Consider the following 11,256-nt stretch of genomic DNA (forward strand, 5'->3'; position numbering starts at 1 on the left):
TGACATTGGTTGGCTGCGAAAAGACGTGATGGGCGGGTTACTCTGTTTCCAGACAATACTTAATAATAAATGGCCGGTAAACGTTAATGGACGCTTTTCCTTTTTTCTTTGTTTACTCACTGTATCGATTCAGCTCTTCAAAATAAACCCAGTAGTGAATTATAAAGCGTATATTGAGTGTGAAAACATACAGATATGGCTGTGATACTTGTTGCGCTGCATTGTTGCGTTATTCCCACTTTTGAAAGAAAAGAGGTGTAGCCGCGGAGAGAGGGGGGAGGGCTGAATCGGTGGCAGAAATTTATAGGGCGTATGAGGAAGTTATCATAGATAGACGGGGGATAAAAACACAGCAGCAGGGTCTTCACTTCAGCCGGAATACAGCAGGATCTGCCACGTTTAAAATGCCCGCAAAGAAAGTCTGCATCGTAGGATCTGGAAACTGGTAACTTTACATCCGTATTTTAAATTCATCTTTAAGAAGCAAAACCGCTAATCCACAGCGGCATGTAATCTAAGCGTAATTGAACGCGGATACTTGTAAATCTGCAGATTTAAACCCATACCAACAACATGCACGTGGGAAACAATATATTTATGCTTCTATTTATCACATTTAAAGAGGAAAAGTAAAACGTCCAGCTGTGGTGAATCCAACCAGCCTCCTCCCTCTTTGGACCGCAGCGCACATCTTGTACCAACCTGTAGGCTAATCTGCAGTGTAAACATGCTTTTACACCAGATCAGGTTTCAAAAAAGCAAGTGGATGTCTGATTGTTCTGCTGCATGAGTAATAATGACCATGTATTGAATACTTTAGTTTTATCTCCCGATTTGCCAACGTTATGTAATTGTATTATTCTTTACAGTGTCAGTGTCAGTGTAGGGAGGTTGATTTATTTCCCCTTTTTCCTGCAAATGAATCATATTTTCACGTGATTACAAAGTGAAAATGTTGCTTTTCCCACAGTTCTGTCCCCAGTGGCGGTTCTAGAGCAATTTTACTGTGGGGGCCAGTGTTTAATCAGAGGGGCACATTATAAACAGCAAAGATTATATTTAAGCATTTAAAACCTTTATTTTAGCTTATTTAAAAATCTAATTTAAGTATATTTGAAATAAATAAAAATACATTGATTAAAACAATGAGACTTACCAACAATAACAGTTGTTTTTGTGCGACGATATTTCTCATTTTTGTGCACAAAGTGCAGTACAGTGAGAATGATCTTTTTTAATATATATACACAAGCTTTTATTGCACAATTAAACTATTTTGCAATGTACACATTCTGGGTTCCTCATTGTAGGGCTGGGCGATATATCGATATAAAAGCTCTATCGATATATTTTTAAATGTGATATGGAATTTGACCATATCACATATATAAATATAGTTAAATTTCTTTTTCTTTATTTTTATATAAATGCTGCCCTTACTAGGGTTTCTCATATTTACTTCTTTTGTAATGTTTTGGTTATTTGTTTCTCAGATAAATATATTTTTTTCGGAAAAAGATTGGCCTATTTTATTTCATAGGCTTTTTTTATTAAAGATATTTTTTTTATTTAAATGTGCATTTTATGGAGCTTTTTTTTTTAAAAAGGTACTCCTGTTGTTATACAGTATTTTTTTCTCTTAAAATAACGGTTTCAATAAAACTACTTGTGATATGTCATATTTGGCTTTGACTTTGACTGAACATTTGCTCTCACTTTGCGATAAAAATATTGTGATATGTATTATATATTGATATTCAGCCTAAATATATCAGGATATGACTTTTGATCTATATCGCCCAGCCCTATTCTGTCTCATTAATTATGCATTTTGATTGAATAAGACTTTATTCTTCTTTGCTGGATGTTAACTTGACACTAATTGTTCCTTTACTCCCTCCAGGGGCTCCTCCATTGCCAAAATAATCGGGCACAATGTCAAAGCATCCAACCGGTTCGACCCCATGGTGAACATGTGGGTTTATGAAGAGATGATTGATGGGAGGAAGCTGACAGAAATCATAAATACAGACCACGAGAATGTCAAATATCTAGCAGGACACAAGCTGCCCAGGAATGTGGTAAGTGCTCCAAATTTAAGGGGATAAGCAGAACATCTGTGTGTCAGCAGGCCATGCAACTCACTGCAATGGTAAAAAGCTGCAGTTCTTGTTACACTGATAAGAAAACTTACTTTGGCCGTTACATTTTGTCTTGTATTTCAAGGTTATCTGCCTTTTCTGTGTATTCTGCTGCACTTTCCTTCAGTCTGACATGGTTTTGCAAGAGTCTGCTCACTTAAACTACATAAAAAATACAACAGAAATAATAGTTTGTCAATATTTACCAGTCTACATAGAGTAGTAGTAAGAGTAGTAGTGTTAAATCCGACAAAATTACAACTTCTGTATTTTTTCTATCTTTAATATGTCATATACCACTTATCTATTTAAATATATTTATTTATTGATGTTCATACTCCATGCAACAACCTATTTTACCTATTCAACTTGCTAAAATATATTTTCTCCAATGTGCAATATCTGTAAAAATGCAAAGCACTCTCAGGAAAACTAACAAACACAATATATATATATATTAATAATAAATGCCAAATAGCAGAAATGTATGTTTATAATGTATATAGAATGTATGTATATGTCTATTTTTTTAATATTCTTATTCTGTTGTTATATCTCTGTGTCTGTACCTTGAGCAGCTGTGACAATTACATTTCCCCACTGTGGGATAAATAAAGTCATATGTTATCGTATCTTACAAATAGTTACTGATTTGTCTGTAATGATTTATTCAAAATATTCCTTATTTGCATTTTTTTGTAATTGTGTCATGCCATAATGAGACAAGATTAAGGGATTATTTTAGATTTATTTAAAACTTTTATAAATATTAAATTATATTAAATTAATAATATTATTATTTTATATTTATAATAATAGTCAAGTCAAAGTTTATTTATAGAGCACATTTAAAAACAACCTCAGTTGACCAAAGTGCTGTACAGTTATTAAAATAGAATAAATCATACACACGTGGATATAAATAAAAACAATAAATAGAATAAAATACTAAAAACAGTAAAACAATAAAATAAAATAGAATAAAATAGTTATAAAAACTCAATCCAAAACAGAGTTAGAGATAAAAAAAGACAAATAAAAGGGTAAAAAATAGTTATATCCCCCTCCCCCCGCCCATTTTTTTTACCTGTATATGCGCAGTTTATGCTGTAAAATATATAAAAAAATATTATTATTTAAGAAAAATCATTTGATGGTACATCTCAAGGGGCTCATTTTGACACATAATAAATTTTCAGTGCTATGCCAACAAGACTAATATAAATTGAACCCCCTGAGTATTCTATGATCTGAGAGTATATTATTATGACATTTGCCTCACTAGGTGGCTGTTCCAGACATCACAGAAGCTGTCAAAGGAGCAAAGATCCTGGTCTTTGTAATCCCGCACCAGTTCATCAGCAAACTCTGCGATCAGATGAAACCTCACATCGCAGAGGGGACCATTGGGATATCGCTCATCAAAGTAAGATCCTCTTATTGTTATTCATGTAAGCAAAAAAAGGAGAAACAGGGAAATATTGTCACCTGACTTTGCTTCATATTGTTTGTCAGACATCACGGGACGTTGTAGTTGAGCAACACACAGACAGTCACCACAATGAAAGCAAAAGTAAACATCATTATCTCAAGATCACCACGCCCTGCTGGAGGGAGAGAAGCTGCCAAAATAAAACAAAAGAAAAAAAGAAATGTTTGTCTCAAAAATGAATTAATATACCAAAAATAATAATAAAAATAAATCTTAAAGTAAAGTCAGAGATTTGTATGATAACATATTTTAGACTTTTTTGTCATTCAGTTATACATAAAATTATGCACATTGAACGAAATTCCGTTGCATTGGCTCACAGTGATTGTACTCTGGAATGTCAGATAAATAAAGTATAAATATTAATGTAAAATTTAAAAAATATATAAAAATAGAATATTTATATTGCACAGAGGCGTAGCATAAGAAAATGTTTTTGTACATAGACAAAAGACATAAAAAAATATAAATATAAAATTAGTTCACAGTGCAGTGTAGTGCAAGGTATGTAATAAATAAATAGAAAATAAATATAAATAAATACATTTACAAGGTATGAAATATATATAAATAAATAGAAAATAAATGTAAATAAAATGTACAAGGTATGAAATAAATAAATAAATAAATACATATAAAATAAATAATTAATTTACAAGTTATGAAAGGAATTTATGTGTGACTGTGTTTTTTAATTGTGTAACTGACTTTTAAAGTGTCTTAGAGTCTAAAAATGTAAATATTAAATGCATAAGAAATAATAAATAATTTAAGATAATGTAAAAAATATAAAATAAATAAAATAGAAATACATAAGTTTGTGAAAAAGATTGTGGGAAAATGCAAAGGGAAAAGATTAATGTATTTAACAACATTAAAAACATTTAAAAAAGCAAAAATAATAATAATTTATATATATATATATATATATATATATATATATATATATTAGTGAAAACTAAATAGGTAGATAAATAGATAGGATAATCAATACAAATGTAAATAAAGAAGTAATAATTTTTGTAACCTTTGATCAATCAACTGATTAATTAATGCCTAAATTTTTTTTTTTTTTAAATACATTTAATGCCATATTCATTTATTATAGTCATTTTTGGCAGCTTTCCTCTAGTTCTGGCACTTAGTATAGTCTAATATCTCTTTTTGGTAATTGTCCTCCAGGGTATTGATGAGGGACCAGATGGACTAAAACTCATCTCAGACATCATCCGAGAGAAACTGGAAATTGAGGTCAGCGTCCTGATGGGGGCCAACATCGCCAGCGAGGTGGCAGATGAGAAGTTCTGTGAAACCACCGTCGGTTAGATGCAGTTAATATATATAAACAGACAATTTCAAAAACACAGGTTTGTTTATCTGATTTCTTAACAAACTGCTTTAAATTCAGGGGCCAAAAATGAGGCGAACGGCCTCATCTTCAAAGAGCTGCTTCAGACTCCCAACTTTCGCATCACTGTCGTCCAGGAGAGTGACACAGTGGAGCTGTGTGGAGCTCTCAAGGTAAAGACAGCCACATATTGGATTATTGGTTTATTCTACCCTACAAAGCCTAACTGCAGTAAAAAATGGGCTATAGGTAGGTAAGTGATATGACACATACTGTATGTCTACGTGATATACGTGATATGTGCAATTACTGCCATCTGCTTTGGTTTTGAGTTGGATTTTGTAGTTATTGGGATTTTTATATCCAGGGTTCATACGGGTGCTTGAAATCCTTGAAAATGCTTGAATTTAAATGTTGTATTTTCAAGGTTTAAAAGTGCTTTGATTTTGGATAAAGTGCTTGTATATGCTTGAAATTCTTACTGTATTTCTCTTGCAATCTGACTATATCCATCTATAGACTATATAGATAATCACATGTTCAATGTAAAAATAATGAGTAGCCTATCTGAAATGAAGACCGTTCCTCCTAAAAGTGTAACACCATCGCTGTTGGTATGGTTCAGTGAAATCTCCCCCTTTTAGTATGTAAGGACTCATCTAAAACATGCAATTTACAACAAGTGTAAGATACTGGAAAAGCTTGAAAATTGACCTTGAAAGTCAAAGTGCTTGAATTTGACCACTGCTAAAGTGTACGAACCCTGTATATCATTATTTCTCTGAAATAAAGCTAAATTAAAATCTCAAACTTTGTCACCAGATAAAACAGACATCAAGGAGTTCAGTTTTAGTAATAACTCAATTTCAACCAAAAATCTAGTTCCTGCAGTTAGGCTCTGTAGGGAGATTCAAAATGTCAACTATCTTCTCAGTGTGTTAACCAAAAGCTAAATGTTGCATCATGTCAGAATATCGTGGCAGTAGGCGCTGGATTCTGCGACGGTCTCGGATTCGGCGACAACACCAAGGCGGCGGTGATCAGGCTGGGTCTGATGGAAATGGTCGCCTTCGCCAAGTTGTTCTGCAAAGGCGAAGTGAGCTCCGACACTTTCCTGGAAAGCTGCGGCGTGGCCGACCTCATCACCACCTGCTACGGGGGACGGAACCGCAAAGTGGCCGAGGCTTTTGCCAGAACCTCCAAGGTGAGTCGGACTGGAGGGTTCATGGTTTGGTTTGGGACAAAAGAAACATTAACATGTAAATGGAGAGGAAATTTAGATGTATGGCTCATTTTCTGCTGTTTCTTAAAGGGCCAGTTCACCCTAAAATCAAAATTACACATTTTTTTCACTCACCTGTAATGCTTTTGGTGTGAGTTGTCTGCTGTCTCTCTAATATACAGGTGCATCTCAATACATTAGAATATAATGAAAAAGTCCATTTCCATTAGTTCAAGTCAAACAGCCCCAACCAAGTATTGGGTCATTTATTAATATATGATATATAATAATATTTCCATATTTAACATACTTTTTAAAATTGGTCTTTTGTAATATTACATTTTTTTTGACACACTGAATTGTAGGTCTTCGTTAAATGTAAGCCATAATCATTATAATTAAAAGAAATTAAATAAATTAAGAAATGAAATGTTTCATTCTGTGTGTAATGGAGCTATATAATGTGTTATTTACACTTTTTGAATTGAATTACTGACATAAATAAACTTCTCTATGATATTCTAATTTATTGAGATGCACCTGTAATGAAACTAGATAGCACTTCATTTATAGTCCACTAAAAGCATCCACGTTGATGCTAATACATACTCCACAAGAACAGATAATTTTGTTCTCTCTCCCAGGGCAAACACAATGACATCATTCTTTTCTTCCCAGGAGTTCTGCACTTGAGTTTCTCGTGAAGTATGGTTAGTCCTGGCCAGAACTAACTTTCTTCTTGTTCTTGGCACGTCTAGAAAACGAACAAATTTCTCTGTTCTTGCGGAGTACATAGTAGCCTTTAATCCACAGATCTTGTTGCAAGCAGTTTGTGTAGGAACTCCACCAGAAAGAAAGTAGTTCTGATAGGTAAGAGGAAAAAAATGTATTTTTGAGATTGTAGTAATTGTCACTGGAGCATGATTTGTAGCCCATGTGCTTGCAGTGGTCCTTTAATGACAGTAGTCCTTTTCCTATTGACTAGTTTCGATGCACATTTTGAATATTTGTATGAGGAAAACTTGATGGAAACACCAGATTTCGAAAAAAAAACTTTATCCATAAAGCAACCTATTTTTTAAATATTTTTTTCTCTCTTGCTTAACCTCTTCTTCTTCTACTGTTTACTGACAGATTAGCCTAAAGCAGCGGTTCCCAAACTTTTTTAGCCGCGCACCCCCTTCTATGTCCCAACTGGGTTGACGCACCCCCAATCCCCCACACCTTAAAAAAACCCAAAATGCAATAAGCTTTTTTTATCGCCATATTAAAGGCCGCATGTTTAATCATGCTCAAATGACCAGAACACACATATAATTAGATAATCACCATCACAACAATGAGCTCTCAATATAATGCAACAAAGTTATGCGCAAGCTTCCACTTTTAAGAGCAAAGAGGATGATGACAGGCTCAGGATCAGAGGCAGAAAGCAGATCAGTTGGGGAAAAAAGTTTATAATATTTTGAGCCACATTGAACAAAAAATGCAGCAATTTTAAATGAGCATGGAGCTAAACAACCCGTCATCATAACACAGGTTGGAAAAATGGAAGACGCTTTATTTTGAGATGAAGTGCATTTTGAATAGCCTGCATTTATTAATTAATTACTATTACAGTTTTTGATTTTACATTTTACAAAGGAAATGTTTATTTACACTTCTTTATTGTGTGGGGGAAAAAATGTAATTGTGTAATTATCAGATCGCCATTACATTTTTCATCTCGCGCACCCCCTAGCAGCAGCTGGTGCACCCCCAGGGGTCCACGCACCACACTTTGGGAATCCCTGGCCTAAAGCAATACATTACACTGCCATCTTCCGGCCTAAGTATGTTTATAAACGTCCCTAATTTGCATTTTCTTTAATGCGACATTTCAAAATTTCCCTTTAAAACACCCCTAATGATAAAATATGACAATAGAGGAAATGAAGATCACCAGCATATGTCACCAAACAACACTCACTCATTCTGTATGTCTTTTCTTCCAGTCCATTGCTGAGCTGGAGGCAGAAATGCTCAACGGGCAGAAGCTTCAGGGTCCACAGACCTCAGCCGAGGTCTACAAGCTGCTACAGAAGAAGAACATGGTGAACATGTGAGTCCACTTACTTCTATAAAAAGCATCTAATGTCATATAAAGAACCATTGAGTTAACAAATCCACATGAAGTGAACCAATTCAAACAGCTCAAAATTCATTATTGAACTGCACTGAATTTGGCAGATCAGCATTTTCTATAAGAGCTAATAATTATTGTAACTCAGTACCAAATGAAATCAGAGACATCAGCACATTCGTTGGGTTTAAATCTAAAATAAAATCATGGCTTAAATCCACTCAATCATGCACCCACCAACTATAAACTCAAACATTAGCTCACTATTTTGCAATCTCTCAAGTGTTGTATTTTAACATTGTTTTGTGTTGTGTCTTAATACTGTGACTTTACTCTTGCTGTTGTTCTGGGTTGTATTCTGTTTTATGAGTGTGAAACTTTGTTGTTGCTGTTTGAAAGGCTTGCTTGTTTGTGTTAGATTTATGTTATTTGTTCCTGCCCAGGGACTACAGATGACAATTAGCTTGTAGCTAATTCTGGTACGGTTGAGAGCCATTCACTGTCCCTGTTAAATAAATGAAATGACATTTTTTTTCATGGGAGTTCATGTTCCCCAGGTCATTATTTGCTCTTCAGTGCTTGAAGAGTTCATTTGCAAAAACAGATACAAGCCATTTAAAAAATGAATGAAACATCATTTTGATTGATTTCCCTTGATTGCACAATAAAGATGCACAAAATTATATAACTTTTGAGATGTCTTAAAGTGCAGTTGCAGATGCAGTTTGGTTGATATTAAAAAAAAAAAAAATACATTTTGGAAAATAAAAACACAAATCTGTCTTTGCAAAGGAACTCTATATATACAGTATTGAATGTGTAGTGACATCATCAGCTACACTGTGCAGCCATGGTCCTCTCACACAGGCGTTTCCACTTTTGTGCCTGATCCAACAATTCAACCTTAATATATCAGATATGACTTTTGGTCCATATCGCCCAGCCCTATCCTCATACAGTACAGGCCAAAAGTTTGGACACACCTTCTCATTCAATGCGTTTCCTTTGTTTTCATGACTATTTACATTGTAGATTCATCAAAACTATTAATGAACACATGTGGAATTATGTACTTAACAAAAAAGTGTGAAATAACTGAAAACATGTCTTATATTCTAGTAAGTAAGGGTGGTTACTTTGAGGAATCTAAAATACAAGACATGTTTTCAGTTATTTCACACTTTTTTTGTTAAGTACATAATTCCATATGTGTTCATTCATAGTTTTGATGCCTTTAGTGAGAATCTACAATGTAAATAGTCATGAAAATAAAGAAAATGCATTGAATGAGAAGGTGTGTGTCCAAACTTTTGGCCTGTACTGTATATGAACAAATCATTGTCAGTGTCACCCTAAAAATATTATTTTTCTCCAGGTTTCCACTGTTTTCTGCCGTCTACCTGATCTGCTTTGAGGGCAAAGAGGTGAAAGAGTTCGTCACCTGTCTGCAGAACCACCCAGAGCACATGTGATGGGACCACACTGCCAACATGTCTGCTGCAATATCAGTATACTACCACTAGAGGGAGGAAGAGATTTATCAGAAACGCACAAAACAACAAAGCAAAGTGCAATTTTACTTATGTTTTATTGGTGACATTTGATACTAAAGCATGCATTATTCTTTGTTTTCAAAAATCATTTTTAAAAGTGGATTTTGATATTATTTTGTTAAATGTTCTTTGAAATTCATCAGTGGCAGCAGCTCCTTTTAAAGCAGACCCTTACATTTCTTTTATTGCCAAAAAAGTCATTTTGTATACGGGTAAATAAAAGGTAAAAGGTAACACTGTCTGTTTGTTTGATTTACTTTTCACTACATGATAGTTGGTTTACAAGCTAAAATTGAAGAAAAAGGACAGTTGTTTTAGGACTTCATATTGAGTTTCTCAATAAAATAAGTTGATAAGAAACTGGAAACGGCCTCTTTATTTCTGAAGAACCAAAATCAGACAGTTTTTTTTATTTATTTACTTTTTATTCGTTTTTTCTTAGTAACATACACATAAGTGCCGGTGGGCACAAGAACATACAACATAACATAACAAGGGGAGGATTGTGCATTAAGTAAAACAGCAGAGTCGACATAAGCACATCATACATAAAAATATAAGGATGCTGCTTGAAAATAGTTGTAATAGTAGAAAGTAATTAAAAATAAAAAATCTTCTCGAGGGTTTGATGTTATCTTTGCGATCTATATGAAACCAGGTCTTACAGTTAACACATAGCTGAGCCATTTTGACCAGTTCTCTTCAAAAACATCAGTTTGGTTTCTTAGTTTAAATGTAATTCTTTCCATAACAAATATATTGTAAATGACATCAATCCAATCATTTGTTGTCGGTTTGTCTTTCTTGAGCCATTTCCTGGTCAGAGCCTTTTTTCCCCCCACTAACAACACTCTCAAAAGGTATTTGTCCCGCTTAGCATATTCAAGTCCGTCCAGATCACATAGGTACATGACTTTGAAGTTTAGAACCATTTTCTTTTTAAAAACAGTCTCCAGGACCCCAAGAATCTCTCTGACAGTTTTAATGTTTGTTCCCTTGTGTCACAACGTTTCCCATGAGTGTTCCACTAGTGATGGATAAGCCATCTGATTGTATTCAGTGTGTTCTGAAATGGCAGCTGATACCTAGAAGCTGATATTCTTTCCTGTGTGTGCAGATCTGTGATTGAGTTGTGTGTCAGGTCCCACAGTCAGGCTGTGACGGGTTGAAGCTGATTCCCACAAGGCCCGCGGTAACTCGGTATGAGCGAGCAGATTAAAGAACAAACAGCGTCCTTGTCTCTTCATCTGGACCATGTTACAGGTCAGACTGGTGAAACCTTTGATAGTCTCCCACTGTCTGCCTGTCTGACTAACTATCTGTCTCCCATCACTGTCTCTACGCAGTATGTCCATTTCTGTGTCCATCTTCCTGTCTG

General features: G+C 34.5%; 1 protein-coding gene across 1 annotated transcript; it reads left to right on the forward strand.

Moving 5' to 3' along the window:
* Positions 1 to 80: 80 nt before the first annotated feature.
* LOC131962870 (glycerol-3-phosphate dehydrogenase [NAD(+)], cytoplasmic-like) lies at positions 81 to 10,245 on the forward strand. Its single transcript, XM_059327963.1, has 8 exons — positions 81 to 445; positions 1,904 to 2,081; positions 3,427 to 3,567; positions 4,816 to 4,954; positions 5,042 to 5,154; positions 5,952 to 6,185; positions 8,198 to 8,304; positions 9,701 to 10,245. Exons 1-8 carry the CDS (start codon positions 405 to 407, stop codon positions 9,795 to 9,797), a joined length of 1,050 nt encoding a protein of 349 aa, XP_059183946.1. The 5' UTR covers positions 81 to 404; the 3' UTR covers positions 9,798 to 10,245.
* The last annotated feature ends 1,011 nt before the right edge of the window (positions 10,246 to 11,256 follow it).

Source organism: Centropristis striata, chromosome 24, assembly GCF_030273125.1.
Source record: "Centropristis striata isolate RG_2023a ecotype Rhode Island chromosome 24, C.striata_1.0, whole genome shotgun sequence".
Classification (NCBI taxonomy): Eukaryota; Metazoa; Chordata; class Actinopteri; order Perciformes; family Serranidae; genus Centropristis; species Centropristis striata.